Here is a 27,527-nt window from a genome sequence, read left to right as displayed (position 1 = left end):
CACATTCATCTCTTTTCAAGCCTCATCACTAACACACACACACACACACACACACACACTCTGCCCCGCCACCTCACTCCTCTCCCCAGTTTCCGCCGTCCACTTTCATGTTCCTGAACAAGAATGACATTAATTCAGTCCATTTATATTAGTAGTAGCTGGTTGTGCTGCTTTAGGTTCACTAACAGTGGCAACACCCCCCACCACCACCACCACACCAATCTGGAGATCATTGGCCATCTCCTCATGCTATGCAACCTCACTGGTGTGTCCGCACGCTTGTGCCTCTGGTCTCTCCTGTGCGACTATGTGGTTACGTGGCAGCTGTATGCCTCTGTGCACACACGTTCATACAAATTATTCCCATGCACTCTGCTATTCATGGAGACGTGCATCTTTTAAAGCATTTCATTTTGGGAACATTTTAGTTAAGTGGTTTATGCAACTTTCAGGAGACTGGAAACATTCAGGTGTGAAAGACCACAGAGTAGCTATTAGCTTTTTCACTGTGTTGCCATGGCAACAGTGTCAATGAGAGACATATTGATGATTAATATTTCACTACCACTTACTGAGTTGGAAAGTTTATATTGTTGAGGAAAGCAATGGGAGGGAGTGGTTTGTGTCTTTAGTCGTCAACATATGACCTGAGCTCCCACCCCACCCCACCGTGTGGTTGGTGACCTTTAACTGTAGAGTCTGACCACATATTTGGCCAAATTCTGTTTAAACACAACGTGTAACACATGGACAAACATCAACACTGGACCAAATCCTGTCCTGGCTTGAGCACAATTTTGTGAATGCTGAATGCTCTCTTTCACATTTGGTCCAAAACCAAGTGCCAGTTGTGCCTAAAGGAGACAAATCAATGAAAAAAAAAAAACATTTAACAATAGAATCATTCAGTGGTTTCTTGGAGCATCAGTGTTTTATAATGGCTCTGATTACATCTTAGCCTGTTGCAGCGATTTTAAATTCAGTCAAAAAATGGCTCTCAGCGTTGCAAGTCATGGAGAAGGAAGAAATGGATCAAGAAACATGAACATGTCTGAAGAAAGCCAACAAGACTGATTCACCCTCCTGAATAAATTGCACTCTGATTGTGCGTCCATGTTTCTCAGAGGAGTAACTTCCTGTGAATTGGTCCAACAAGAATGAGAGATGTGTTACACTGTAGTCATGTGTTTTCAAGAAGTCTGGACTATTACAAAACTTGACTTGAGGCCTTTTGAATCATTGTAACTCACGTTGCTCTTAGATGTGCTCGCAACTGCCTCTGACCCACCCACAGAGGATAAGTTTCACTAAAGTTTTTATTGGTTTTGTTCATTTTTAAGACTAGGTTTTTGCCCTACTCTGAGTCCATTGAGTGATATTTGATGTAAAATGTCTGCGAATTCTGAAAATAAAATTAAACACACACACACACACACACAAAACCAATTAACTGAGCAACTGTTGTGTGCTATTGATCTTCCGCTTTCTGCCTCCTCTCAGCTCATCTCTTCTGACTCTCCTGACGTCATGTTTTCACTTTCTATATCATGCCACGTGCTTAGTTCTAATGAAGAAACTGTGATTATGAGAACATTCAGGAAACTTCCAGAACCCCCACAGCTTGACATAAAGTTCAGTATGTGCTTAAGAGTAAACGCCTGCCCCGCAGCGGATAAATCTATCAAAATTTACTCCCTTCGATGCAGTATATGAATCATAAAGGGCAGCAAGCTGAAAGCCCTGACTGTTGGCTGAACATTCATATTGTTTTTCATACTGAACCATTCCAATTACAAAACATTTCTTTGTTTCAAATACAGCATTTCCACATTGTTATTTATGTATTATTAATACACAGCGAGACCAAGGGACAGTTAATTACACCATGTTACTTACTCGAGTGTTTGAGCATCTTCTGAAGCTCGAGATTCTCCAAGATTAAAAAATACACATTCTTAATTCTTACATTGATCATCCAGTACTGATTTCATGCTGTAAAATGTAGTGTACATGCCCTGTTGAGGCTCTGTTGTGTAGTTAAGACATGTGTATGTGTGTGGGCCGAGTAAATCCAATGATTCCATCGTTTTCAATCGATTTCCAAAACAACATACCTCATAGTTATTTTAAGCCACTTGTCATAGTGAGTAAGGATCGATTTTAAGAGCCTGGGAGACTTTCAGATTGTCACAAGCTGCTGGCGTGTATTAGGCATGATGCGCTGCAGGTGAGGCCAGCACCCCCTGTGATTCTCATGTCAGATTGTACATCTCCCGCCTCACTTCCTCTGACAAGAGTGAAAGAAAGAAAGAAAGAAAGCTCCCGAGAGTGGTGGTGGGGTGAAACTGAAAGTGAGAGACACAGGTTGCCTTCTCTCCAAGGTCAACCAGCTGCCACAGCAATGAGCCTCTTCACTCTGAGTCAACAAATCACCAAATCATTTCCAGGCATGGATTTGTCATATGTGACGTGGCCTTATGACCCCATCACGCACCAGACAAAAATACATACAATTTATACAATTACAACCCCTGTGAGCTTAATGGGAGGCTTTTGACTGAGTCATACAAGATGTCCTTATAGACCTGTTTACTTCTGATATTTTAAGGGTTTTTTGTTTTTTGTTTTTTGTTTTTTTTTTCTTTTTTCTGCTCTTGTCTTTGCCAATGCGAGCACTCCTGAGACACCCTTTGGTGCTGTCTGTTTGTGTTTACCCCTGCGGACAAACCCGCAGCTTCATCAAGGGTGCAATGGAAAGGACAGTGTGTCATGAGGGACCGAGCAGCACGGTGCCGCATTGTTTTAGAGGCTAGATGAGTCATGGAAGACAAATCAGGGTTGGTGGCATTTGAGAAGGCTTGTCCATTGCATTAGGACAGCACTGGTAAATCAACGGTGGAATTATAACGTGTTCCCATGATGCCTGTTTCAGCAGGTCAGACAAAGATTTCATTAAGGCAACAATCTAACCTAATTACCTGAGAGACCTGACAGTTACATGTTATGATTGTCATTTGTCGTCAAAGAGGAGTATCTCTTCTCCGCGGCCTCTGTCAGTCCTGCCTTACAAAAATGATGAAGTTAAAATTCTCAAAACATATTTATAGCACCTAGTACACAATGTGAGTGCAGCATCGCTGTGACTATTTCAAGTAATTTCTATATGACTCACCGAAGAAATTCAAAAGCTCATACATCATCAAAAGAGCAGACAGCAAATTTTCTACTGCTTTAATCATGGCTGAATTACTTTTCATCTATATCGTCTTTTTTTTTTCGTGAGATGAGTCCACGCTTCAATTATTTGTTCCTCTGACAAAGTCGAAAATTCAAATGGAGAGCTTGACATTGTGTAGATTGTCAACTGGAAATGTGGTCAAGAATATGTTAGACAACCCACAACCCACCCACCTAACCACCACCCACCCACTGGCGCCAACTCGCCCCCTCCTCTTCCACCATCTCATTCAGGTTTTACCACATTTCAAAATAATGCTTCTCAGTAGGGTTCAGCTTTCTCTGAGTGGCTGCCTTTGATTTTTTTTTTTTTTTTTTTCTATCTGCGGTGATAAAAGCAAAATTACACAAGATTGCCCACATACAATTGGGGCAGCTACAAATGCATTAATTTTGTTTTTGACTTTCAGCACACATCTCATACGTTCCATATCCCGCATGCGAACGTATGAAGTGCATGCAGGTGACGGACTCCGTTTTCGTCGCCGCTCCCCCTTTTTTCTCTCCGTTTCCAAACCTCTGTCTCTCTTTGTGTCTCGCCCTGACCACCCTCACACACACTGCCAACGTGAGATAGCCATGTCTGTGTGTCCAGTGCAGTGTGTCATGTGTGATAATCTCTGACGTACGTATCACGTGCCAGCGGTTTTAGGGTTCCACGAGAAGCTGCTTATTATTGTTATCATTTTCAGGCATCATCATTATCAGCTGGAGCAGACGCGACGGGTCCCTCTGCGTCATTGTTCCCTCCAAAACCCCTAAAGCTCTCGCCGCCAAAAGCTAACCCACCACAAACGGAACCAACAGAAGGAGGGGAAAGAGAAACACGTCGAAAAAATCACTCTGGCACTCGTTCAGCGTCCCCCCACCACCACCGCCACCACCATCCATCCTCTCATCCCCCCCCTTTTTTTTTTGCTTCTCTATCAAATGTTCACTTCTTTTGTCTCATCCACTCTTTCTTGTTTCATCGCACTCTATCTTTCTGTGTGACACGCTCTGCCCTCATCCACTCTCTCTGGCCACCATTATCTAAACCACCCATCTCCTCATCTTTCTCTCAATTCCCCTCTCTCATAGTCAGGAAAAATTTCACAACCTACACACAAACACACACACACACACACACACAGATAAATGCTACACCCCCAACACACACTGTGTGTGCAAATACTCTCACCCCTCCCAAAACCTTCTTCAGTGCACACACTCACCCCCCACCCCCAACTTCACTACCTTCTACTCTCCCCAAACCCCCCCCCCTAATCCTAATCACACCACCACCACCGTCATCAGCCCTTATCTCACTCCACCAAATCTGCTGTGACTCAAAACAATTTCCTCTCATTTGCAATTTTACTGCCCGCCCCCGCCTCCTACACCTCCATCAACCCACCTACCCCCTCCAATAAACCCTCTCCACCTCCTCAATACCCCATCACTACCCATCCGGCGCTACAAAACCCCACCCAATCGCGCACATGCTGCACACAAACACAAACACATATACAAATGCACTCACGTACACACACTCTGAGCGGTCGCCATTAAGAATGACGGCTCATCATGTGTAAGCGGTGACTTGCCACTGTCATCCAGTGGAGCCCAAGAAGAACTGCAGTGTGACGTCACGGCGGACGCCAGCCCCGCTGGTTGGTGGAACATATTTACGTATGTGTGTGTGTGTGTGTGATTCTGCGCGTGTGGTTAGGACGGGGGAGCCGGAGGAATACAATTTGGTGGGTGGGTGGACCCGGTGGGCCTTGCTGCATCACTGAACCAGGAAAATGAATGAGAGCCTACACTAGGTGTCACCCCCTTCCTCTGCCGTTGGCCTCAGCTAATTTCCCTTTCTCCTTTCTGTTCTTCTCTTCTCCATTTAATCCCACCCCCCTCCCAGATGCAGTGAAAACAGGTGAAACTGCAAAAAAAAAAAATTAACTGAGTGTTTGACAGTATGTTCAACGGTGTGTCGCGGGGTTGCCTCGACTGTGTTTAATGACTTGCATCAGCTGAAGGAGAAACAAATGTTTATATCGTTTGATTAAATGATTAGAAATCCATTCAAAGTTCAGTGAGGCAGCCTGATGTGTCAAAAAATTTTAAGCGTTCGAGTTTCAACTAGAGCAAAACAGCACCACCCAATGGGAGGCTCTCACAGCCACAGCCAGAGAGAGGAACACCATGCTGAGAGGTGTCACTATGGTAGGAGGAACATAACATCTTACACGATGAGGTGACAGGATACAAGCATGTTTGTTGTTTTACAGTGACAGGCTCAGTGATTTACCTCAGTGAGGGAAAGTATGGGAAATATATTGTCACTTCTTTCTGTATCTCTGCACTCATGAAATGGTTTCTTATATTCCATCAGGAGTCTTTTTTTTTCCAGCAGTCAGTGTGTAGTTTGTACTGGTGATGGGAATCCCAAATACTGCCTTTGGCTTTTAATGGTCATCTAAATATAATCAAATCCAAATATGATGCAGAAATCAGGAGCTTGTTTGCCTGTGACTCAGCCACAGTGACGTCTTCCAGCAACTAATTCTAGCTTGAGGCCTCAGTGTGAGAGGAGTAGTAGACCAGAAGCGTGTCAACATACTGATTGACAGTCGTGAGCTCCCACCCCTGTCTTTGGCCCTCTCTGATTGGTTAGAGTTGGTTAGAGGGGCGAGGTACGCTCAGAAACTTTTTAAGGGAGTATCTCTGCACTGCTGGCAGCCTGTTTGAAGAGTCTGCGTCACAGAAGCCTTTGAAAGCACTTCTCTGCATGTTTTGGAGCATATTTCAGCTAAAGAAATATTACAAAAAAGTTGCGTGCTGTAGCTTTAACCATTTTTTCCATCTTCTATTCTAACAGTTCATTATTTACATGGAGGCAGGCGTCAATGGAGGGCCATTTGTGAACTGTGAACATCAAATTTCATAATGTTGTCATATTAAAGGTAAAGGAAACTTGCCATCATTAGCTTTTAATTCCTTCTGTGTTATTTCTTTATTAAAAGATGCTTTGATTTTTGATCAAATAATGAGTCTGATGACTATGAGTAGTATGAATGCGATTCTTTATAGTGACAAACACAGAGAGAATTATCACCTGACTCTGTATTTTTACTCAGCTTTTACCATCTCTTTTTAGTTGTGACTGGTAGCAAAGACAATGTGTCATTTACCTGCACTGCCATCTTTAACTGTGGTGACAGTGTCAAGTCAGGTCAAGTTTATTTGTAGAGCACAGTTTATACAGAGTGATACCAAATTGAAAAGGTGGACGTAGATACAGGTACGTCATAGCAGCAGGATGTATTAATTATGTGAAATAGTACTTTGGGAAGGTGGGAATTTGCAAGAATTAATGTCAGCAAAGTATTTCTGGCTCATGGCTTTAATTGCTGATAAACATTGTTATGCAGCTAACATTGACAGACTTGATAGATGTAGTTAAAAATTTCTTTCACATGTAACTACAGTCCTATGATAATCTTCAATTGCTTTTTATTAACCTGCCTGCAATTAAAGCAATTTAACTTTCCCTCTCTCTGATGCAGAAGATGGTTTGGTCTGTCACGTTAATTTAACGGTGAAAATCTGACAACAAAGGCGGGTCCATGTTGTCAGACGAGGACTGTAAAACTGTAAACCTATCATAAACCATGGTCCAACTATTAAAAAAAACAGGACTGCTGAGGAGCGTGTCTGTCACGCTGCTCCTGCAGCCGCCTCCCTCTCAGCCCTGTAGCTACTTAAAGGTCATTTGTGTGTGTTTATGCACATGAGAAAATTATGTACAGGAGAGATTTATACTGGTATGATTTAGCTTGCGGAGCTGAAATTTGAATATTTGGAAGCTGACTGTGCTTCAGTATGGAAGATTTAGCTCTAGTAATCGCATGTAAGGGAGTGAATGGACAGTCCAAAACAGACCAATCACCTTCTCCTGCTGCCGGCAGTGTTGACTCATGCTGCGGCTTCTGCCTGAGAAGTGTGAAGCACTGGATACCTGTGGACTACAAGAATGAAACAGTTCAGCTTTTAAAACTGGCAGGACCTGTGGTAAGACTTTGTTTAGAGTCTAATTTTTTAATTTGAAAAGGCGTAAATTGCTACTTCACTTTGAACACAAGGATTATGTTTGCCACTTGCTTTATTATAACATCAATCAACAGATTAATAACTACAAACCATTGGGAAAAATTAGACAAATAGCTGATTAAAGTGTGGCCACGATTGAAATGCCTTAGATGCGTCACTGTATTTGTCTGACATTATAATATTTAAAGATATCCTAGAGGATCTTCCACATTATAGAAATGAATTTAAACTATATCTGAATTAATTAAATCAACTCCTAAATAAGTTAAAAGTAACCTCCAAATCCTGTAAAGGTTCTCTCTTATACTGTCATATTCACACGCAGATATCAGCTCAATATTGATATTGAGATAAGCTAAGATATTTTTCAAACAATGTTTTCAATATGCCATAGAAATAAGGTGCATGTGTAAGTGTCCACTCAACAGAAAATTCCAACTCTCTGTGGAGGACAAACAGTTTGGAGAGCCCAACCTGTATCCACTTTTCCCTGAGTTCTATTCATCGCACAAACCCGGAGCTTGATAGACGAGGACATTTAGTTTCCTTTTGTGCAAACCTTTTGATGCCAAAGCCTGTCAAAAACCTACACCAGCAATCACCAGAACTATTTTCCAAAGAAGAAAGGAGAAGTAGTAAAGACGTTTAGAAATACAAAGGAGAAAAAAAAAAAAAAAAACAAGCATAACACATGTCAGCTGCCAGAGCAAATAAGAACTTTTTCTTACCTCAGGGCCTTTTGAAACAATCTTTTGTTTTTTTATGAGTAATAACTTAATCAGCTGCTGCTTGTGTTGCATTCGGAGCTTAAAGTTTCATTCATGTTTGTCGAAGTTCATTTATGTTTTTATAGTTATGAAAAGCAGGGAGCGTGATTTTGTTTTTCAGTTCATTTCACAGTTGATGAGCTTCTTGATCGGCTTCGTCAGCATGGTGTTCTGCGGTCACTTGGGGAAAACAGAGCTGGCAGGGGTGGCATTAGCAATAGCGGTGAGGGATCTCACTAGAGTCTTGTTCCTGCTTTTATTGGCATTTCGCTGTCAAGGATCACTGCTCGCTCTTGTTCACACCATTTATTTTATGCAGACATTTATCTGTCCCAGTCTGAATCTGTTTCATTTTTTTTTCTGGACTGTTGTTTAATAATATTTCATTTCAATACAGGTAATCAATGTCACAGGTATTTCTGTTGGCTCTGGTTTGGCATCAGCATGTGATACTCTCATATCTCAGGTATTACCATTCGTCTTTTTTATATAACCAGGTCAGTCCTGACCAGTTGCTGCTGTGTTCACAGTGTGCTGTTTCAGATTTGTTTCTTCCTGTGTCCACTTTGCCCTTTTTCTTGCACATAAAGAAGAGCCTGTTTTTCTGATCCCTGTCTTGCAGACTTATGGGAGCGGTAATCTAAAACATGTCGGGGTGATACTTCAGAGGGGAGTTTTGATTCTGCTCTTATCCTGTTTCCCCTGCTGGGCCATCCTCATAAACACTCAGCCCATTTTGCTGGCTGCCAGGCAGAACCCAGATGTTGCCAGGTGAACCCTGGCATCACAGCCAGTACAGCCAATACAACAGCACTAACTGACATCACATGCTGCATATACACCTATTACTCATGAATCCATTTATCCCCTATGAATACTTTTTGCACTTATATCTGATTTTCTGTTTGCCATAAAGACTCTCCCAGCTGTATGTGAAGATTTTTATGCCAGCGCTGCCAGTGAGTTCAGCTTCCTCCACGATTTTACAAAATGCTTTTTGTATCTGCATCCCTGCATGCTGTATTGAATGGCTGTTGTGTTGCATTATTGATCTAATTAATCCCATTCATTGCCTTGTGTTGGCTTCTGCAGGCTTCCTTCATGTACCAGCTGCAGGGGAGGTATCTTCAGAATCAGGTGCATTTAATGACTGTAACACCACTGGTGTAAAAACCAAACAATGATATGAAAGTTTGTCGGTACGAGGTCGTGTGTGTGTGTGTGTGTGTGTGTGTGTGTGTGCGTTAGAGGAACATGTACTGTGAGACAGGAGCAAACAGCACTTGCACTGATGTGTTTTGATCCACAGGGGATCATCTGGCCACAGGTGATATCCGGAGCCATAGGGAATGTTTTAAATGCAATAATCAACTACATCTTCCTCCATCTCCTAGACATGGGGGTTGTGTAAGTATAAACCAATAATAGTGTAACTTTAATTTTAAGCAAATCAGTATTAATCAAAGTAACCTTTTAAAGCTAGACTATAATGTTGATTATCAATCTTAGCAGTCAGGTGGAGGATTTACCTGAGGACATCTTTGTATGAGTTACTGGCAACGAGTGTAGGCTTTGTTTTTCTGTCTTTTTTTTTTTTCATTGTTTAATCCTCTTGACTCCACTAAAGTGGATCTGCAGCTGCCAATGCCATCTCACAGTACTCCTTGGCTGTGCTCTTGTTTGTTTACATCTGTGCCAGGGGTCTGCACAAAGACACATGGGACGGTAAGTTTATTTGACCATAACCTCCTAATGAATTTCTTGTAAAATTTCTAAATAGAAGGTTGCAGTTTGATTTTAATTATCACCAAAGCAGAGACAAAATTATGAAATTAGTTACTTTAGTCAGAGGAATTCCACTGCAATTAATAATTGCTGCGTTTAAATAATATTGCCTCATGAACATAAACATACATTCAGTTTGCCAGTTTATTAGGTACACCTTACTATAACTAATGCAGCTTAGCCTTCAAAATTAGTCTATCACTGTAAATTCTTATTATCCATTCTCTGTGTTGAGTCGTATGCCCACCTGTAGCTTTCATGTTCAGATGCACTTACAAATAGACTCTAGCTTAACAATGAATTAACTGGATGTGTACAGATTAAACACCATCTCTATATTATCTATAATGAAATTCCATAATTCTTTTTGGGAAACTTCTTAGAATATTATTAAGAATTACAGATCGATATTGACTAGTGAAATATTTTGCCCTCTGTCAATGAATTGGTAATATAGCACTTCTTAAAGGGTATAAATACATATCACTGAATACATGGTTCCTCCTATAATAATAATCTCCTAGGTTGGTCAAGAGACTGTCTGCAGGAGTGGGCTTCTTTCTTCCACCTGGCTGTCCCCAGCATGCTGATGTTTTGTTTGGAGTGGTGGCTGTATGAGATCGTGGGGTTCCTGGCAGGCGTCATCGGCGACGTTGAGTTAGGAGCTCAGTCCATACTTCATGAAGTGGTTACTATCGCCTACATGGTAACTTCTTAATATTTCTGTTTTTTTCTTGTCATTAGGATTTCTCTCTAAATATCCCTTTGCCTTTTTCTGGTGTGTTTTGGATTGAGCACAATGTATGTTAAAGAACTTTACTCAAGAATCTTTTGTTGTGAAGTGATTGTTTTCGTTTACCTCGTCCTGTCCCACAGTTTCCAATGGGTTTCGCTGTCGCTGCCAGTGTTCGGGTTGGAAATGCTCTCGGTGCTGGGGACACACAGCAAGCTAAGCTGTCCAGCAAGGTCTCCCTCATCTGGGCATGTATGACTCACATATGTAGCCTGACATATCTGCATCACAGTGTACCAAAATGTTTATGTATTGAATACCATGCTGTGTCTCTAATGCCCAATCCAGCTATCGCCTCATGTTTCATTGGAGCCTGCCTTGGCTTGTCTAAGGATGTGATTGGTTACATATTCACCACAGAGAAGTATGTGCAGATTTTGACACTTGTGTAACATTTGTCAGTTTGTGTATTCTTAGCTCAAAAACAATAACTAACAGGCTTGTGTAATGTCAATATGTAATTCATCATGAATTAACCAGCAAAGTAATCTTGGTATTTTTGCTTTTTGCACTGTCATTACCTCAGACAGGATGGATGCTGTTTTTTCATTTTATACTTTCACTTTATATTTCATTTTCAAATCTATATTTGCATTTTGCTCTTAGAGACATTATTCAAAGGGTGGCTGATGTCATAAAGATATATGCATTCCTCCATGTCACTGAGGCCCTTGCGGTGAGAACCTTTGCTGTACAAGTCACTTTAGCCTGTTTTTGGCATAGACTTTAGATTCTCTTTGTTCTACCTCCACAGTGTGTGACAGGAGGTATTATCAGGGGAGCAGGGAAGCAAAAGATGGGTGCCGTGTGCATCTTGGTGTGCTACTACCTCATTGGGTTCCCCATTGGAGTGTCCTTGATGTTCCCTCTCAAATTGGGCATAGTAGGTGAGGACAAATAAAATATTTATAAAGTAAGTGACAATCTAGTCCTGTTTCCTCTCAAAAACAAAACTACCCTCTCTCCATCTCTGTTGCAGGGATGTGGTCAGGAATTTTCATTTCTGTTTTGATACAGTCGACATTCTTTATAGTTTTCCTATGCAAACTAAACTGGAAGAATGCAACTGAAGAGGTGAGTAACTCAAAGACATAAAGCCATTCAGTTAATTAGCTGATATTGCTGTTGTAGTTTATTACACTCAAAAAACTGATTTAGTTGTTTTGAATATCTCTGAACAGGCGATGGAAAGAGCAGGAGTCATTACAGAGAGAAACAACATCTTTGGGAGAGAAAATGAGGGTAAACATAAACACATACAGCTACATATGGACATCTCTCTGACAACAGTAACTGTACATTAAATCTCTCTCTCACAGCCCCGGAGCATGGTAAGAGACAGACCCACATGAAGACCGGTCAGTCCGACTCTTTGAGTCCAGCAGAGGGGAATCTGGAAGTTGCAGGTCAGCAGACTTCACACAACACAGCTCTGTCGGTCAAGCAACTGGTGGTCCGACGCGGCTTCACCCTGCTGTTCATGTTCGTCATTCTCGCTGCTGGAGTGTCCATCAGCGAGCTAATCACTAGACTGTTCCAATTAGACAATTGACCACTGTTGAGACCCACATGCGTATGGTTTGTCTGAAGTTTGGGTATTGCAACATTACCAGCTTACCATCTCACCACCTGTAGCAGTTTGTAATAACATATTGTTACAGGTGGTAGCAACTTTTACAGAATTTCAGACCATTTAATAGAGTAGAAATAAATTATAGCTGTATTAGCTACACTTGCACGCTACACAAGCAAAAATATTCTGTAATTCCATTAAGTAAATGGAGTTATTGCTCAGTTTTGATTATTGGTTCAGGTCTGTTTCAACCATTCCTTTTTGTTTCCTGTTATTACTTCATACTGAAGGGACTATCTTCAAAGTCAGTTTTTGTATTTAATGTCAATTTTCTGGCACTTTCTTCCTGTAATCTATTTAGCAGTTCAAACCTATTCACAGGTAGTTGTAACATTAGTCTTGTTTTTGGAAAATCTAAGAAGAAACAGGGCTTAAATGAGGCAACCAATGACAAGCTGAACTGAAAAAATACTGGAGAGGTATGTCTCCTTTATATAGAAACATGCTGCGTAAGAAGGGCTCCAGTCAAGACACTGGCAAAATATATGTTCTCATCCTGCAGTATATAGTCTGAATAGATGCCACAATTAGAAATAGGATGATTAAATGCTATATTTAGGCTACAGCGCATCTGTGGATGTGTGCTTTCATCATCAAAGACAGAAAAGCTGCTCTTTTTCTTTGGTTTATTTTTCTTTCCTTTGATCTGTGTCGCCAAATTTGATGATAATGAAAGGGCTGTATGCTCTGCGCTGCTACATGCTGGCTGGATGAAGACATGTCAAATAAACCACCTGTTCACCCTGTGCAGGAGCAGATAACTAGCTAGCTCAGGCTTCACAGTCACAGCCTGCTCATAAATAAAGGATTCACTTTGGTTAACAGCAAACAATGAACCACATATGATTTTATGAAATACATACATAGATGGTGTTTCTCCACAGATCCTTTAAAGCAGTGGCTTGACATTTTGAGAGGTATGCTTGTTCAGTTTCTGGCAAACAGTTTGCAGAGTAGATGGATCCCATTTTCATATCTGTCAGTTAGCTTAGCTAAGCTTAGCACTAAGATTAGAGACAGAAGGAGACAGCGAGCCTGGCTCTATACAATGGTACCAAAATCCACCTACCCATACCTCTAAAGCTCACTAATTAACATGTTACATGTTGTTTGTTTAATCCACACAGGTAAACAGATTTTGTTAATGTTGTATGATCTAAGTGATTCCCCCTGTTAAGTTATTGGGGCGTGGCAAAGGGGACCTGTCTCCTGTACCCAAAATATTAAACTGTCACTTTAAATCTGTTCCTTTTAATGCCTCTGCAAAAAGAAAACTGATACTCATATATCAGCTGGAAGACTCATTGTTTAGTGCAGTTGTATTTTAACATAGGCCATAAGTTCTCCTAAGGGTTGCATATTCTGGTATATTCATTTTACCAGGTGCCAACTTTAAAAGAGCTTTGACCTTTGAGGTATCCATAAAAGACTCCACTCTGGCCTGTACAGAGGACACTCACAAACCACTGCACTCTCCAACAGATTGATGTTTGCAACAGTCCCATGAAAACTTGCATATTAATTTATCGTTACTCAACATGTAAATCAGGCTTGATTCATACATGGTTATGACATTGTCTGAGCTTCAGTCTTGCTCATCAGCGGAGACATTGCCACAGGCTCCTCACAGAGACTGTAATCTTAGCCCCGCTCACCTCCAGAGACTGCAATCAGTAACACGCTGTGGCATCATTAACAAGTGACTGTGTAAAGATTTGCTGTCAGTATCGTTCGACTAGAACTTGTGATACAGTATCTTAAGGAATCTCATATTAACTTCTTGGTTGTGTAGCCATGCAGTGCAATGACATTCCTGGCAACTACTGGCTACTGCATATGCACAAATACTAATATGTGAGGCCAGACTGGACTGTGGAAGTGGAGGTTAAAATGGATAATGTTGAGCAACGGCAGTTTCCATCACATTTAGTTACTAAACCTTGGTCTTTTGAGTTAATATATGAGCTAAAGCAGCAATAGCAACTTCATGAGTAGCCTGCCTTTTCCAACTCCTTGTACCACACTGTCTTTAACAAATCCAAATGTAGTTTCTGTAAATATCTACACCTGAAAAATAAAAACTCAAAAATACAACATAATCACCGCAAAACAGTAGAAACTCTACAGGCTTCAGATTTAAATAAAACTCTGATCATTTTGGTGGTCCCATCACTGTAGCACTTTAATGCACTAATATATCTGTAAATCATTTGTTTAAAATATGATTGAATTTAAAACTGCTACTTTATAATATAATAATAATTGGTGGTTCAATTCTTGAATCTTTGGATTTCTTCAAATACATATTTACAAAAACCTAGAAAGAAAATAAGAGTTCAGACGCAGATAACACATTTCATGGGGTAATAATGTAGTTTGGTGAGTCCACAATACCTAATCACACTTCTAAAGTGTGATGTAATTTTTATTGATTAAAAAAAAAGCTTATTATTTATTATTCACATCTGTCCTGATGACATCAGGACAATGACAAAAGAAGACAATGCAGTAATATATTGCCTACTCACTTTTAGCGTATTACATATTTACATGTATACATGTAAATTTTACATCAGATATTTACAGTCAATCACTTACACTTAAAGTTAATCCTTGAGAAAATGATTTAAGGTCAGTAAGAAAGAAGACATATGTCACAGTGCAATGTGTAAATCAAGACAAGAATAGGTTCAAAAATCAAAAGCTATCAGTGGAAAAACATCTGTTCCTCATTGCTTGTGTGGTCTCTTAGTGAGGGATTTGAAATGTGTCGTCTTGTCCCAGTTGAGCATCTCAGACAGCAGGTTAAAAGATGATCTTTGTAACAAGACCTTTGTTCATCCTGCCAGTCCCAGTCTCTTTTGATATTGCTTCTGCTTTCTGTGAGTTTACTCAGCAATGCAGCACTGAGACATCTCTTTGTCTACACAAGGTAGAGGTGGTAGTTTTACAAAAATAACAAGGTTTATGAGAGGATGTGCAACTGTGCAGAAATTGAACACTTTTCTATCCAGGAATTAAGTGTGTTCAGCCACTAGGTGTCTACATTCAGAGGGCGAAGGTAGCTTAGGGGTTTGGGGTCAGGTCCAGAGGAGCCAGTGGTGTGGGAGTGGAGGCATTGGCCCAGTTCAGAGTAAAGTTGGCCCTGCTCTGAGCAGAGGGCTCCGGCACAGGGAAGGCAATGTGGAAAGCAACACCTATGGCCAAAATGAGAACTGAAACCAAGAGGGTGAGTCCCCGACGTAAAATCAGCTGAGTGACAGAAAGCTGCTTAGTGTCTCCATCTGTACCTCCTGCATTTGCGTTATTGCCGTCAGCTGAGTGACCCACTTTCAGCTCCTGATCCTGAGTGTTGACTGGACTGTAGCCATTTGCTTTAGACTGTTCTTCACTGTCCAACTGGGCCTTCAGGGTGCAAAGATTCTGCAGTTAATTGCTGTGTGTGGCTCAGGTATGATAAAACTGACACAAACAAAGAAGTGAGACAGGAGAGAGTCTTCTTAACTACACAGGACATGCCCTCCATATACACTTACTGTGTTAGGGCGGTCAGAGATGTCAGGCATCATCACTTCACTCAGTGCCATACTTGCAGGACGTTTGGGTATCACTACCACTTTATTTCCAGCTCGCAGTTGAGCCTGAAAACACATTAGAGCGGGGAAAAAATTGAATTCTGGCAAAAGTCTGTTGACCCAGGGAAGGTGCTGCTGGGACACCTGAATGTATTGATGTGACTGCCACCTGGTGGTGCTCTACTAAAGCAGAAAAGTTTCATCTCATAATCCCATTTAGACTTCTGTCCTTAACCCTTTATGTAAATGTTTAAATACCTTGGTTTTACATGAAGATAAAATCCTACCTTGTGTGTGACTTTCTTCCAGTTGAGTTTGAAGATAACAAGAAGAAAGAAACACGTCTGAATGAATACACAGATAAAAAGACCCAGCCACAAGCCTAACAGGAGACACACAAATACACATACTTTAAAGAAAGATCCGCAGAGTAATCCCTTCATACATATAAGTAAAGATTGGTTAACAAGAAAAAGTTATTATATACATGATATATAGACACGAGGTTGTGTTTAGGCACAGCAGCACTGAGCTACATGCTAACATCAGCATGCTCATAGTAACATTACTGACATACTGATATTTAGCAGGTAATATTTACAACATTCACCACCTTAGTTTAATGTGTTAGCATGCTAACATGCTGCTAATTTGCACTAAACATAAAGTGCAGCTGAGGCATATCATCAGTTTTGTGACTTTATAAGTTTTATGTTTATAAGTGCAATAAGGGAATGTCCCACGTGATCTGTGATCACTTTAAATTCAACATGTTGCACAATGTATTTGTCATTCCTACATATGTGTTGTACATTACTTTTTGTATATTAATATCTTTAATGCTTTTGTTTCACATTACTTTCTATAGGGAAGACAGATGGAAATTTGCTTAAAATCTGGCATGTTTACATCTTGTCTTTATACTGATGTTCACTGATGTGCAGTGTTCATATCAAACAAACTTGGATTGGAGAAATTCAAATTTTGACTTAATGTCACTGGATGAAAAGCACAGGGATCATCAAAAAAGTCATTACAATTAAGACTAAAGGGAACAGAAAAGTCTGTACCAAATTTAATGGTAATATATTCAGTAGCTGCTGAGATATTTCATTCTGGACCACACTGGTGGACTGACCAACCAACACTTCCGGCCCTAGAGCCATGATGCTAACATGGTTAGAAAGAGCAGAAGGAATGCTAGAACCATTACTCACTCAGGTACTCTCCAAACTCCAAATATATTTCATATCTGCATGTTAAATCAGGGCCACACTTATTTTATTATTTCACTACTTTGGAAGTTCTGGCACTATTAGAAACTGGATTAATTCAGTCCACCCTAAAATGAATCATGTCAGATTTATTTCCACATAGCTACACAGTTAGGATGCTTGTCACAAAGCACATACATACACACCTCACAAGGTCAGAGCTCTGATGCACATTGGGTGAGTGTGTGTGTGTGTGTGTTTGTGTGAGTACGCATGTATATTTATCAATACTTGCACACTTTGAGTGGACAGCAAAGAGCGCCTCTCTGGCAGGGGGTAAATGGCAGGCTGCAGGGAAGGAAATTAAAGAATGGCTGGTGCAGCAGGACCCAGTGGGTTTGTAGGCTTAATTAATGAACTTGGCTTTAAATATAGACACACTGCCTCATATCCAACTTCTGCTGGTGTAATTCAGAGATGCTGCTTATTGGATGATATAAGAAATATTTAACAAGGCAAAGTCTATGGTGTCATACAAGGAAATCAGACAATTCACTGATCGCTGACAGGTGTTAAACCTACGAGCAGTGTGGAAGGTTCTGAACCATACAACTAAAAGAAATCCCCACCCACCCACTTGAAAGTTAGCAGAAACATACAGAGATAGAATGGGAGGAAATGTATTACCTAATATTCTGAGCTGGGCAGCAAACATCAGAGCTATTCCCACCGGCAGACCGATGAAGTAGTAAGATACCAGGTTGGACAAGGCGGCAATTTTCTGCATCCCAGATCCAACAAGAATCCCTGAGCAGACACACTGGAAACACACAGAGATTGAAACAAAGAAAAATGATGTTCATTCAACAGGCCAAGCAGGTCAACAGCTCTGCGTGTGCTATTCAACACGAGGACTCAGTGTTAATTTAGACAAGGTCAGTTTGTTTCGTTCTGTAGTAACATACCAGAAGTGCATCAAAGAACTGCAGAAATGTGCAGACTGTAAGGTTCTCTGAGACAATCTCCACAATGTTGCTACAGACAGTGGAAGGAGATCATCAGAAACAGAGTTGCCTTTACATAGTACAGGAATGACTGTGTGTTAGTGTGAAACTCACTCATCAGAGGTAAATATGTAGCCAACGACGGACTTACAGCCAGCAATGACGATACCCTGGAGCACAGCAAGCATTCCTATAGGGAGGACATTACAGAAGGGATAAGACGTACCTCCCAGATTCAGAGGTGAAGAGTTTAACAGGTTAATTCAGAGTGACAAACACTTACAGTGCATCTAGGTGTCTGGTTATATGGTATTGTTATAAAGGAATACACCTGGCCCTGCTATAAATTATATTAATCATCTACAGTATGTTTGTGTTCACATGTATGTGTGTGTTGTCATACCTGAGAGAACCAGGGTCACTTTGCAGGTGACTATGGCCCTGGAAGTGTCCCCAGCTCCCAGAGCATTGCCAACACGCACACAGGCAGCTGCGTGGATTCCTAGCGGGAACTGCAAAGACCTGATGTTACTTTTCATGGTCAGCTACACATTCAGTTAACATTTCAGGAGATATGCTTATTCATTTTCTTTCCGAGAGATTGAAGAAAAGATCAACACCACTGTCATGTCTGCAAGTAAAATACAGAGCGTGAAGACAGTTTATCTTAGCTTAGCATTAGCCTGGGTATCTCCAAAGTTCAAAAATATACCTAGCAGCACCTTTAACACTGGTTTCATCTGTTAAATCCATACAAACAGTAAGTAATTACAAACAGTAATGTCAAAACAACAGTCTGTGATTTTGGGAGAAGCTTGAGTCATGATTTATTTCTACAGTTTATCTATCAGCTCAGCACTCTTTGGGTTATACATACCATATATATAATGGTTCCTATTTCCACCAGCACATGCTGGGCAGCAAGATCCACCTCGCCAAGTACACCTGATAAGATAAAGGTCAGATTCAGAAATTTACAAAGACTTTTCCACTATGCCTAAAGGCTGCACCAACAAGCTTAGTGCAAATGTTTGACCAAACACAGTAAGGAAACTGCACCCAGCATGCTGCTGGTTTATTAAACTGACAGGTCAAAAAGGGGAAAATGTTATGAGGCCAGATGGTACACACATATGGTACTTGTAGATTATTAGACTCTAAATTTTAAAATTAATCACATACTGATGGTGGGAATATCCACACCGAGAGTTTTATTTGGGCAAGTGAGAAGTTACTGGGGATGCTCAGTGTTGCAGCCTCACATTTTCAGGCTTAAAAGAAAGCTTTAACTCAAGTAGGAAATAGGTATGTTTTTATTGTATTATAATCAATTAAATATGTCTGGAAAAGATCTGTCAATTTTAAAGCTGCAGTGTGAAGACGTTTTATTAGAGCATATTTAAAATTATTCTGATTCTGAAGTAGTTTTTTTTTTTTTTTTAATTAATTAGATTAATTAGTGCCCTATAAAATGTTGGTACAACTTTGATTCATTCATTCCCAAAGATAACATTTTCAAGTTAAAAGAAATTTAAAGAAAAATTCTAGTGTGTCACAAATAGTCCAACACTGACCAGCAAGGAAACCGCCAACCTCCCAGATCCACCACTCAAACCAGACCATGAATACACTGGGAACAGCCAGTTTCATGTAGGAGCCCCAGTCCTGCAAACAGGCGGTGGACCAGCCTGCAAAAGGTTTCAGAGAGAGCCATACTCAGTATGTCCTGTAGCGGACGACAGATTACAGAAGACAATACTGTACCATCTGCATTGTTTTTGCCTTTTGGCCACGACGTGTCGCAGAAACTCAAATGCGGTCATTTAATATTTGATATTCACATAACTCACCCTCCCACGTGTTCTGATGGAGCTTCCTCCATCTGATGTAGCCAAACAACAGCAGGCAGATGGTGATCTGAGAGAGGCTGTTGGCGATTGCTGATCCGCTGCAAACACATGAAAACATCTTTATTTACAGGAGAGATGTCTGGTGACAGTCTGCTTTAACTGTGACTCCATCCCTGTCTCTAGGCAAAGACAGGGCTAAAGACTTCACGCTGAGTCAGAGTAGATCAGTATCGAGACAGTTAAAGTTACATTGTGGTTTGAACACACTTGATGTCTAAGGGTCTGGCCCTTGAAAACTAGCAGGAATCCATGCTTGATATGGGAGAGGAGGGACAGAACTGACCCAACCTCAGAGGCCTGATTGGTTAAGTCGACTGCACGTTGTATCAAGTGTTTATCCAGCTGGACCAGGATCAACTCCTGTCAGAGCTCTCCCTTCTTTCTTTACCCTGCTCTGCCTCCCTCTCTAAATAAAGTACAAAGATAATAAACATCAGCGTAGGTCTGACAAAAAAAAAAAAACAAATCGTTCCTCTTAGATAGGTTAACATGCATATTGAGCTCTCTGACCTACTGTCCCCTCCTTCCCAAATTCTTTCCCAAACTTCATCAGCGCCCAGCCCTCTCCTCTCTGGCCAACAGTGAAATGGTCAGAGGAGAGACAGAGATTTTTTCTGCTTTAAATGCAATACAGGCTTAATTAGTAACTAGTGTATTTTACTGGCCATGGCACTTGAAGCCTACCACCTTATCAAGTGACACAAAGTCCATAAAAAAATAAATAAATGAAAACGTGAGGAGAAGCAGCATGACACACTTACATGACACCCAACTTGAGGCTGAAGATTAAGACATAGTTGATCCCCAAGTTAAAAATGTTTGCTGCAGCTGCTGTGTACATCTGGGGCAGAATAATCCCCTGCCAAACAAAAAAGACATCCACAATTGACTACTAAAACACAACTTGATTTCATTTTTTCCCTAAAGCAAATTCAGGAAATATAGATAACACTACAGTGGTAACAAGAGAAAGAGGCTGCAGTCATGCTAGCAGCTTGGTGAGGCTGTGCTTGGGTGCAGGGTGGTTTAAGCTAAATGCTAACATACTTAAATGAAAGCACTAAGATGCATTTAGCATGTATAACGTTTACCGTGTTCACTCTTAAGACATCACCAAAGTTATTATATAATACTAATTAGCTGTTAGCATGTCTACAAAAATATAAAAGTTGTAATGAATGTTGTTTTGGCCTTGCACCTTCTCTGATGTCTGAATTTGTTCTGTGGTTACAAACATTGCAAATTCAGTGCATCCTTTCATGACTTACCTGGTTTTGTAGGTAGGCAACCTGCAGCTGGTGCAGGAACATGGCCTGTAGCAGGGGGGTAGACAAAGGGAAGAGGTTACACCAGATGACGTGTTACTTAGCTATTTAGTCAGTTCCACTGTATACAGTATATTGAGCTTTGCTACTCATTAATTGATATGTTTTGGGTAAGCAGGGTCAACATAAAAGCTAATAATCTGATGAATTATTACTAATGGGGAATATTCATATCACAGCAACTGACATGATTATTTCAGTCAAATTAAGAAGGTAATTGGAGTAAACACAAAATTGGACAGAGGTGGATTACTTGTGTTGCTTTGAATCACTGTGCCATTTTTACACTTTAATTGGATTATAACTATGGAAACTTTCCAGACCCCAAGGCATTTACTGTTACGTGGATGCATCTTGAAACACCTACTACTGTCTTTGTGCCCTTTATCACAGAGTTGCAGATACTTGTGCTTTTCTCTTAATTTTTTCTATTTTATGTACAAGAGGGGTCATGCAGATAATTGAATTCAGCTGGATTTCTTTTCTACACAGTAACATAGCAAGCAATAGTGGAAGATTTAATTTCATCAAGTAAATATATATATTTTTAAAAAGTAGCTCACCATTTGTTTTTTCAATCATTTTGTATTTCTGCATTTGTTATAGTTTTAAAAATGGCTCCTGTTGGCCACCTCAGATCCTTTAAGCATCATCCAAAAAGTCCAATTATTGCTATTTTGAATCAATTATTGATAATAATTGAATTTGGGTCACTGATTAGCCAAAAGACTTGAGCTATGCAACCATCACTTTCAGGCATAGACATGACCACAAACTTGTTTCTTTGCCTCATTCACCACTATGCCTCCTGGTCCAGGACACTGTTTCCTCCTAAACTTACAATACAGAGCCTACAGTATGTCCTTATATGCCAATACTGTAGCTCAAGTAAGCTCAGAGTTTTGCATTATACGGTGTGTATTGAACAAGGCAGTAAAAATTGTATTCCCCCTAGACTCTGGAGAGTGTTTCAGTTTAGTGCACTCACTGGAACAGCTGGTAGAAAGGCCATCACGTAGAGTTGGGCAATTCTGAAGGGAAAATTGAGTAATGTTAATTTAGTACAGCAACACACTGACAATAATTCAGCCTCTGCTCTGACATGCACCTGTTTTTGCAAATCTATATCAAAACTATATGTCTGCTGACTTTAACTTCCTGCTTTGTCACCTTAATTCCTCAAAGTAAAATGAATGAAATGACATGCATCAAACAATTATATTCCACATGTAGGTGGATTTGCATATCCTGTCTGAAGCTGCATACACAATATTCACATAACGTGTTAAAGTGTAGGTACTGGACACACTAACCTGGAATAACATAAGACATTGATAGCATATATTTGGTTGTGCTGATAGTAAGAGTAACAGCCACAACCCTAAAGATAAAGATAAGGGCCTTGTTTTTTGTCCTCAAACAACCTGACAGTTTGTCCTCAACAGATTTTGAAGACTGTATATCAGTTTCATAAACCATGGATGTACCTCGCCACCTCATCCTCTTGGTACAGGATGAGTAGTATGTTTTGCGAGTTGATGAGAAGGGCCCAACAGGGCAGACAAAACAGCAGCAGGATCAGTGAACTCCTCTGGAGAATTACTCCCACGCGTTTCATGTTCTTGCTGCCGAACGTCTGCAAAACGCAAATGAGACAAATCAGAGCTCAATGTGATTACACAGTGTTCAAACTCACAACAACGAGGCACGCATAATGGTGGTTTGCTCACCTGAGAAATCAGTGTGTCACAAGCCATAGCAAGGCCAAAGCCTGTCGCTGTTGTGGTCACGTTAATGGTCTGAGGGGTGGAAGATCAAACAGAAAAAAATCAGAGAACAAAAGCTGAAAATGAGTTTTTAGCCATAAAAATGTCTTTTACTCATTGACCTTTTTTGTTTATGTCCGTAACTGAGAGTGATACATATATGAATGTGATCTCTGGACACCTTAACTGAAGGATTGATTCCAGGCAAAGCAATCCAGCAGGAACTATGTTTACACACATCTACCCTGTAAGGCAGGTGCAGCAACTGGGTGAAAGCTATGCTTGATGATGATATGCTGCGATTTCATCTAAAAGCTAAACCAGCGAAGCGAGTAAGGAGGGACTCCGTCTGCCCATTTTATTTTTACCTTCTCTGAGACATGACAGGCTTCATTTTAACAACGGAAAATTGCAGAGATTTTTCCAGCAAAGTGTTATTTATGTTGTGTACAGGTTTTCTTCTTGACTGTAATATAGCTGGTAATTTCGTGACTCAACACAAACTTTACAGCAGTGAAATGGACTGCACACACAGGGGGCTTATTCACTCCAGTGTCAGTGTGTCCTGCTTCGGTACATTATGATCTCACAAGTGGACATGGACGTGCTGCACCAGGAAGAAGCTATTTCTGTTGTTCAACGTCAAGACACAGGGCTGTACTTAGTTTATTCTGTTGCGTCCAAGAAGACTGAAGATACAAGATTGAGCCGAGGTGTCAACTCACACAGTGCAAACAGGACAGTAAGGCCAAATTTACCATGACAGATCGTTTCTTGTCTGTGTGGTTTCTAGGTCCAGAACGCTTTGTTTTGCATATGAAATGCCCCTGAGGTTGAGATTTAGGCTACTATCTTTTTAGGATTTCATGGCTGAATCCAGAGAGTTTGCCATTTTTCACACAGTCCAATCTGTCCAGCACCTAACCACATTAGAGGTTTACAGTCAGTCAGAAGTAAAGGGTACTCCACCATGTCAGCAAGGCCTATAATCTGCACTCACTCACTCAAATCTTCAGCATTCGGACATGTCTGTCAGAAACCAGACAAACTGCTATGGTGGCAATAGTTTTGATAGCACAAGAGAGCAAATCGTAGAATTACGGTCCACTTGCACAGGCAAGCACAGTGATAGGTACACTGACAGCTTCCAGACAGTGACCGGATGGTACATCAGAGCTTGTCTATCTAGGAAGCACCACTCCAGCTCAATTCACCATTGGACCTATGAGACTGAATGGTGCCAAGGACTAGATAATTAGACAACTTTTGGGGTCCCATAATGGCATAAGGGTTTAGATTACAACATCCCAGATTCTAGTCCAACTATGCAGGAACTTTATTGTGTTTTGATTAACTGAGATCTCAATGAGGTACAAATTATGCAATTCCACCTCTGGGTGTATGTCTCAACCCTCTCTTTCTAGCGACATGAAAAGAGGAGAGGGTTGAGAGTTGGATGTATAGATAATCTCAGGTAGCCACACAGGATTTTTTTTGTACTGTGGAGACTGGATGGTTGGAAAGCCCAAGTGAACTAGTAGGCTTTGTAAGGCAAGTGTTTCATCACCAATGCCTTTGACTGTGTTCAGCACCTCTGTGCACAAGCACTTTGGTTGCCACCCTGTCTATTAATCAGGTTTAATCTGCTGGATGTGTCGATCTTTTCCCAGGTCTGCTCAGTCAGAACCAGATGGTAGACCAGGAGGTCGTGTGAAGCTTTAAGCTCTGTCAAGTTCTTGATTTTAACACTGAATTAAATTTGCACCTGCAATGTGAAAAGGTTGATACACTCCATCCCACTGAGAATTAACATCCCAGACTGTAGCTTGTTGCAGTTTTCAGCCAATTTCAACCCACTGATTTGATATAGTTCTCTGCCAACAGCTCTCACGATTCTCCCGTGCGAACTGTGGGTACCCGCTCTCAACACACACATTCACACAAGCAAACCGTATGCTATCTACCCAGCGCCAAATGGCAGATGGCCAAAGTAAATGAGTGTCTGGTGAAAAGAGTTTAAAATGTAGCTTGCCAAAGAGAGCCAGATATTTTTTTGTAAAGATGGCGAACTGAAGGGAGGGCTGGTGATGTCTTTCCTCACCACCACTGGGCAGCCAAGCAAACCAACAGGTGGTGGGCATGAATTTGTAGAGGTCCAATACTGGGATGAATATGAAGAGTTTGAAAATTCAATTTCATTGAATTTGAAATTGACATTGAAATTGATGTATGTATCAAACCATCATGAAAATGTGGCCTGAAATTGACTTTCTGGTCACATTTTTGTTGATGCGCCTGTAGTTCTTTTCACTAAGTGGGCGATATCGTTGGCATCAAAGATTCCCAATATCCCTGACTCTGACTTACAGGTTGAGGACTGACGTGAATGTTTTTTTCCACTTGGCTGCTTCTAATCCCACTTTACGTCAGCTCTCAACCCATCTTAACACCTGTGGGAGACTTTGGACTGACAAACATTTGATCAACATGTTTCTTTGATCAGTGTAAAATGTATACCAGCTGAGAATGACATCACTCAGCAGTGACTGGTTTGGACAACCAAATGTGGGAATATCAATAATGGCGATTTCTTCGGGGGGGTTGGGTTTTTACTACACATTTAACTACACATTGCCCTTCATAAACAATCACTTAGCTTTGCTTCACTTCTCTTCAGTAGTCAGTACAAATCTATGGCTGATGTTTTTCGGCTGATGTTTTCGGCAGCTCTTTACCATTTAAGCAGCTCTTTTTTCCAATGTCTTTACCCCATTGTGACATGGTGATTTATGACACAACATTACACCAGTCACTGAGGACCTGCACTATCTCAGGTGACAGGTACCAACACAAAACACACATATTAGATGTCCATTGCCCCCCATAGCATACACAAGCACATAAAAGATACTCACTATATTCTTATCATGAACAGTAGTAGAAATAGTAGTCATAGTAATAGCAGCGGAGAAGTAGTAAGAGAAGTGGGGATTCTAATTATATTCATAATTATTTATGTTTAGATATTTATAATTGCTTTATATGTCACAAAGGAGTGTAGATAGTACCGCTGAGGCCAGTGCGTATCCAGCCAGTTCTGCATTGCCGATGTGACCGCAGAATATGGTGATAACAAACGGCAGGAGGAAGTTCAGAATCCGGGACAGCAGCTGTAGAAACAAACAGAGAAGTTGGACTAATTTCCAAATAGCCCATCATTGATCAGGTGAAGCTGATGCAGCCACATATTACTATTAACTGGGTTCAGACGGCTTATCTGTGCTTAGAACAGTAGTTTTAACTTAGAGAGCAGTGTTGTGAAATCACCAGGCACAGACTGGTCTGCACTTACATGCACTATGAACACCAGTTTATTTCACCTTTTGTGTACTGTTTATACAAGACAGAATCAGTATCTGATTGCACTGTTAGATTAAGTTCTGTAACACTGCACATTCAGTAGTAACTGTGCAACAAAGGAGTACAGTTACTGAATGTATTACAGTTGTGGCACTTTATGAATAACATACCAGTCCCCCCCCACCAACACTTCAACTTTCCCCTACTCACCAGTGGGCCCGTGAGCCGTAAGACATGGTAGAGTTCCTCTCTGTAGTCCAGTGGTAGCCAACGTCTCACGCACGCACACCGAAACAGTTTGGAGCTGACCGCTGCCACAGCCTCGTCTCCCTCGGCCTCTGCCGTCTTAGCAACAGAAACCCCGGCAACGGGCTCTGCACCCTGCGAGGGCTGCGCAGGTTCCGGGGAACCCAGCTTCTCCATTCAAACACAGAAAAAGAAGAGAGATGGGAGAGAGAGAAGGGGAGAAAAGCTACGGGACAAGGGACAGAGGGAGGGAGGGAGGGAGGGAGCAGGGGAAAGAGAGAGCGAGGGTAAGAGGGGCAGTCAGTCTATCTGGGTTTAGAAATACAGCACCCACATCAAAGTTATTGATTAAATAATGTGGGGTGGGGGTGAGAGAATGAATGCAGGAGAGAGGAAAAGAAAACAGAGGGAGTGACTTTTGTGACAAGGGTCAAAGCAGGGCCAAAGAATGTGTCTTGAAAGGGAGGGAGGAAATACAGTGTGTCTGAGTATGTGAGGGCTTTGTGAGCATGTTTCATTAACATATTGTGCATGCTGTGTGTGTGTGTGTGTGTGTGTGTGTGTGTGTGTGTGTGTGTGTGGTGTTGCAGGACTCAACAGTAATCTGATGAGGAATGCCTGTTTGCACAGTTGCACAGAAGGAGCTCTGACGGCATAAACACTCCAGGCTTTGATTAATTACTTACAGATTTTACAGGTGCATGTTTGTGTTTATGTGTGTGAGTGTGTGCGTGTGTACAAATGCATTAGCCACTGATCTTATCTGCCTCTGAGTGTACTTTGACTCTGACTTTATCCTGGGGGTCGCCCTCCTCATGTT

The 27,527-nt window shown here is 41.1% G+C and overlaps 2 protein-coding genes across 2 annotated transcripts; one reads left to right on the top strand and one right to left on the bottom strand.

Annotated features, from left to right (window-relative positions):
• Positions 1-6,352: 6,352 nt before the first annotated feature.
• Positions 6,353-15,342, top strand: LOC108893801 (multidrug and toxin extrusion protein 1). The gene is made up of 16 exons (XM_018692163.2): positions 6,353-7,290; positions 8,218-8,319; positions 8,494-8,562; positions 8,719-8,867; positions 9,013-9,055; positions 9,189-9,233; positions 9,406-9,503; positions 9,724-9,821; positions 10,406-10,587; positions 10,758-10,866; positions 10,963-11,038; positions 11,281-11,350; positions 11,429-11,561; positions 11,654-11,748; positions 11,856-11,916; positions 11,994-15,342. Exons 1-16 carry the CDS (start codon positions 7,102-7,104, stop codon positions 12,224-12,226), a joined length of 1,752 nt encoding a protein of 583 aa, XP_018547679.1. The 5' UTR covers positions 6,353-7,101; the 3' UTR covers positions 12,227-15,342.
• On the bottom strand, positions 14,460-27,009 carry slc47a1 (solute carrier family 47 member 1). Its single transcript, XM_018692162.2, has 17 exons — positions 26,672-27,009; positions 26,170-26,271; positions 23,066-23,134; positions 22,823-22,971; positions 22,324-22,366; positions 21,279-21,323; positions 20,772-20,869; positions 19,951-20,048; positions 19,675-19,788; positions 18,978-19,045; positions 18,504-18,612; positions 18,215-18,290; positions 18,062-18,131; positions 17,784-17,916; positions 16,170-16,264; positions 15,844-15,948; positions 14,460-15,712 (listed from the first exon to the last, which is right to left on the bottom strand). Exons 1-17 carry the CDS (start codon positions 26,882-26,884, stop codon positions 15,374-15,376), a joined length of 1,926 nt encoding a protein of 641 aa, XP_018547678.1. The 5' UTR covers positions 26,885-27,009; the 3' UTR covers positions 14,460-15,373.
• Between the last annotated feature and the right edge of the window lie 518 nt (positions 27,010-27,527).

The sequence above is a fragment of the Lates calcarifer genome, linkage group LG20 (assembly GCF_001640805.2).
Source record: "Lates calcarifer isolate ASB-BC8 linkage group LG20, TLL_Latcal_v3, whole genome shotgun sequence".
Classification (NCBI taxonomy): Eukaryota; Metazoa; Chordata; class Actinopteri; family Centropomidae; genus Lates; species Lates calcarifer.
This window is presented reverse-complemented; position numbering and strand designations above follow the sequence as displayed.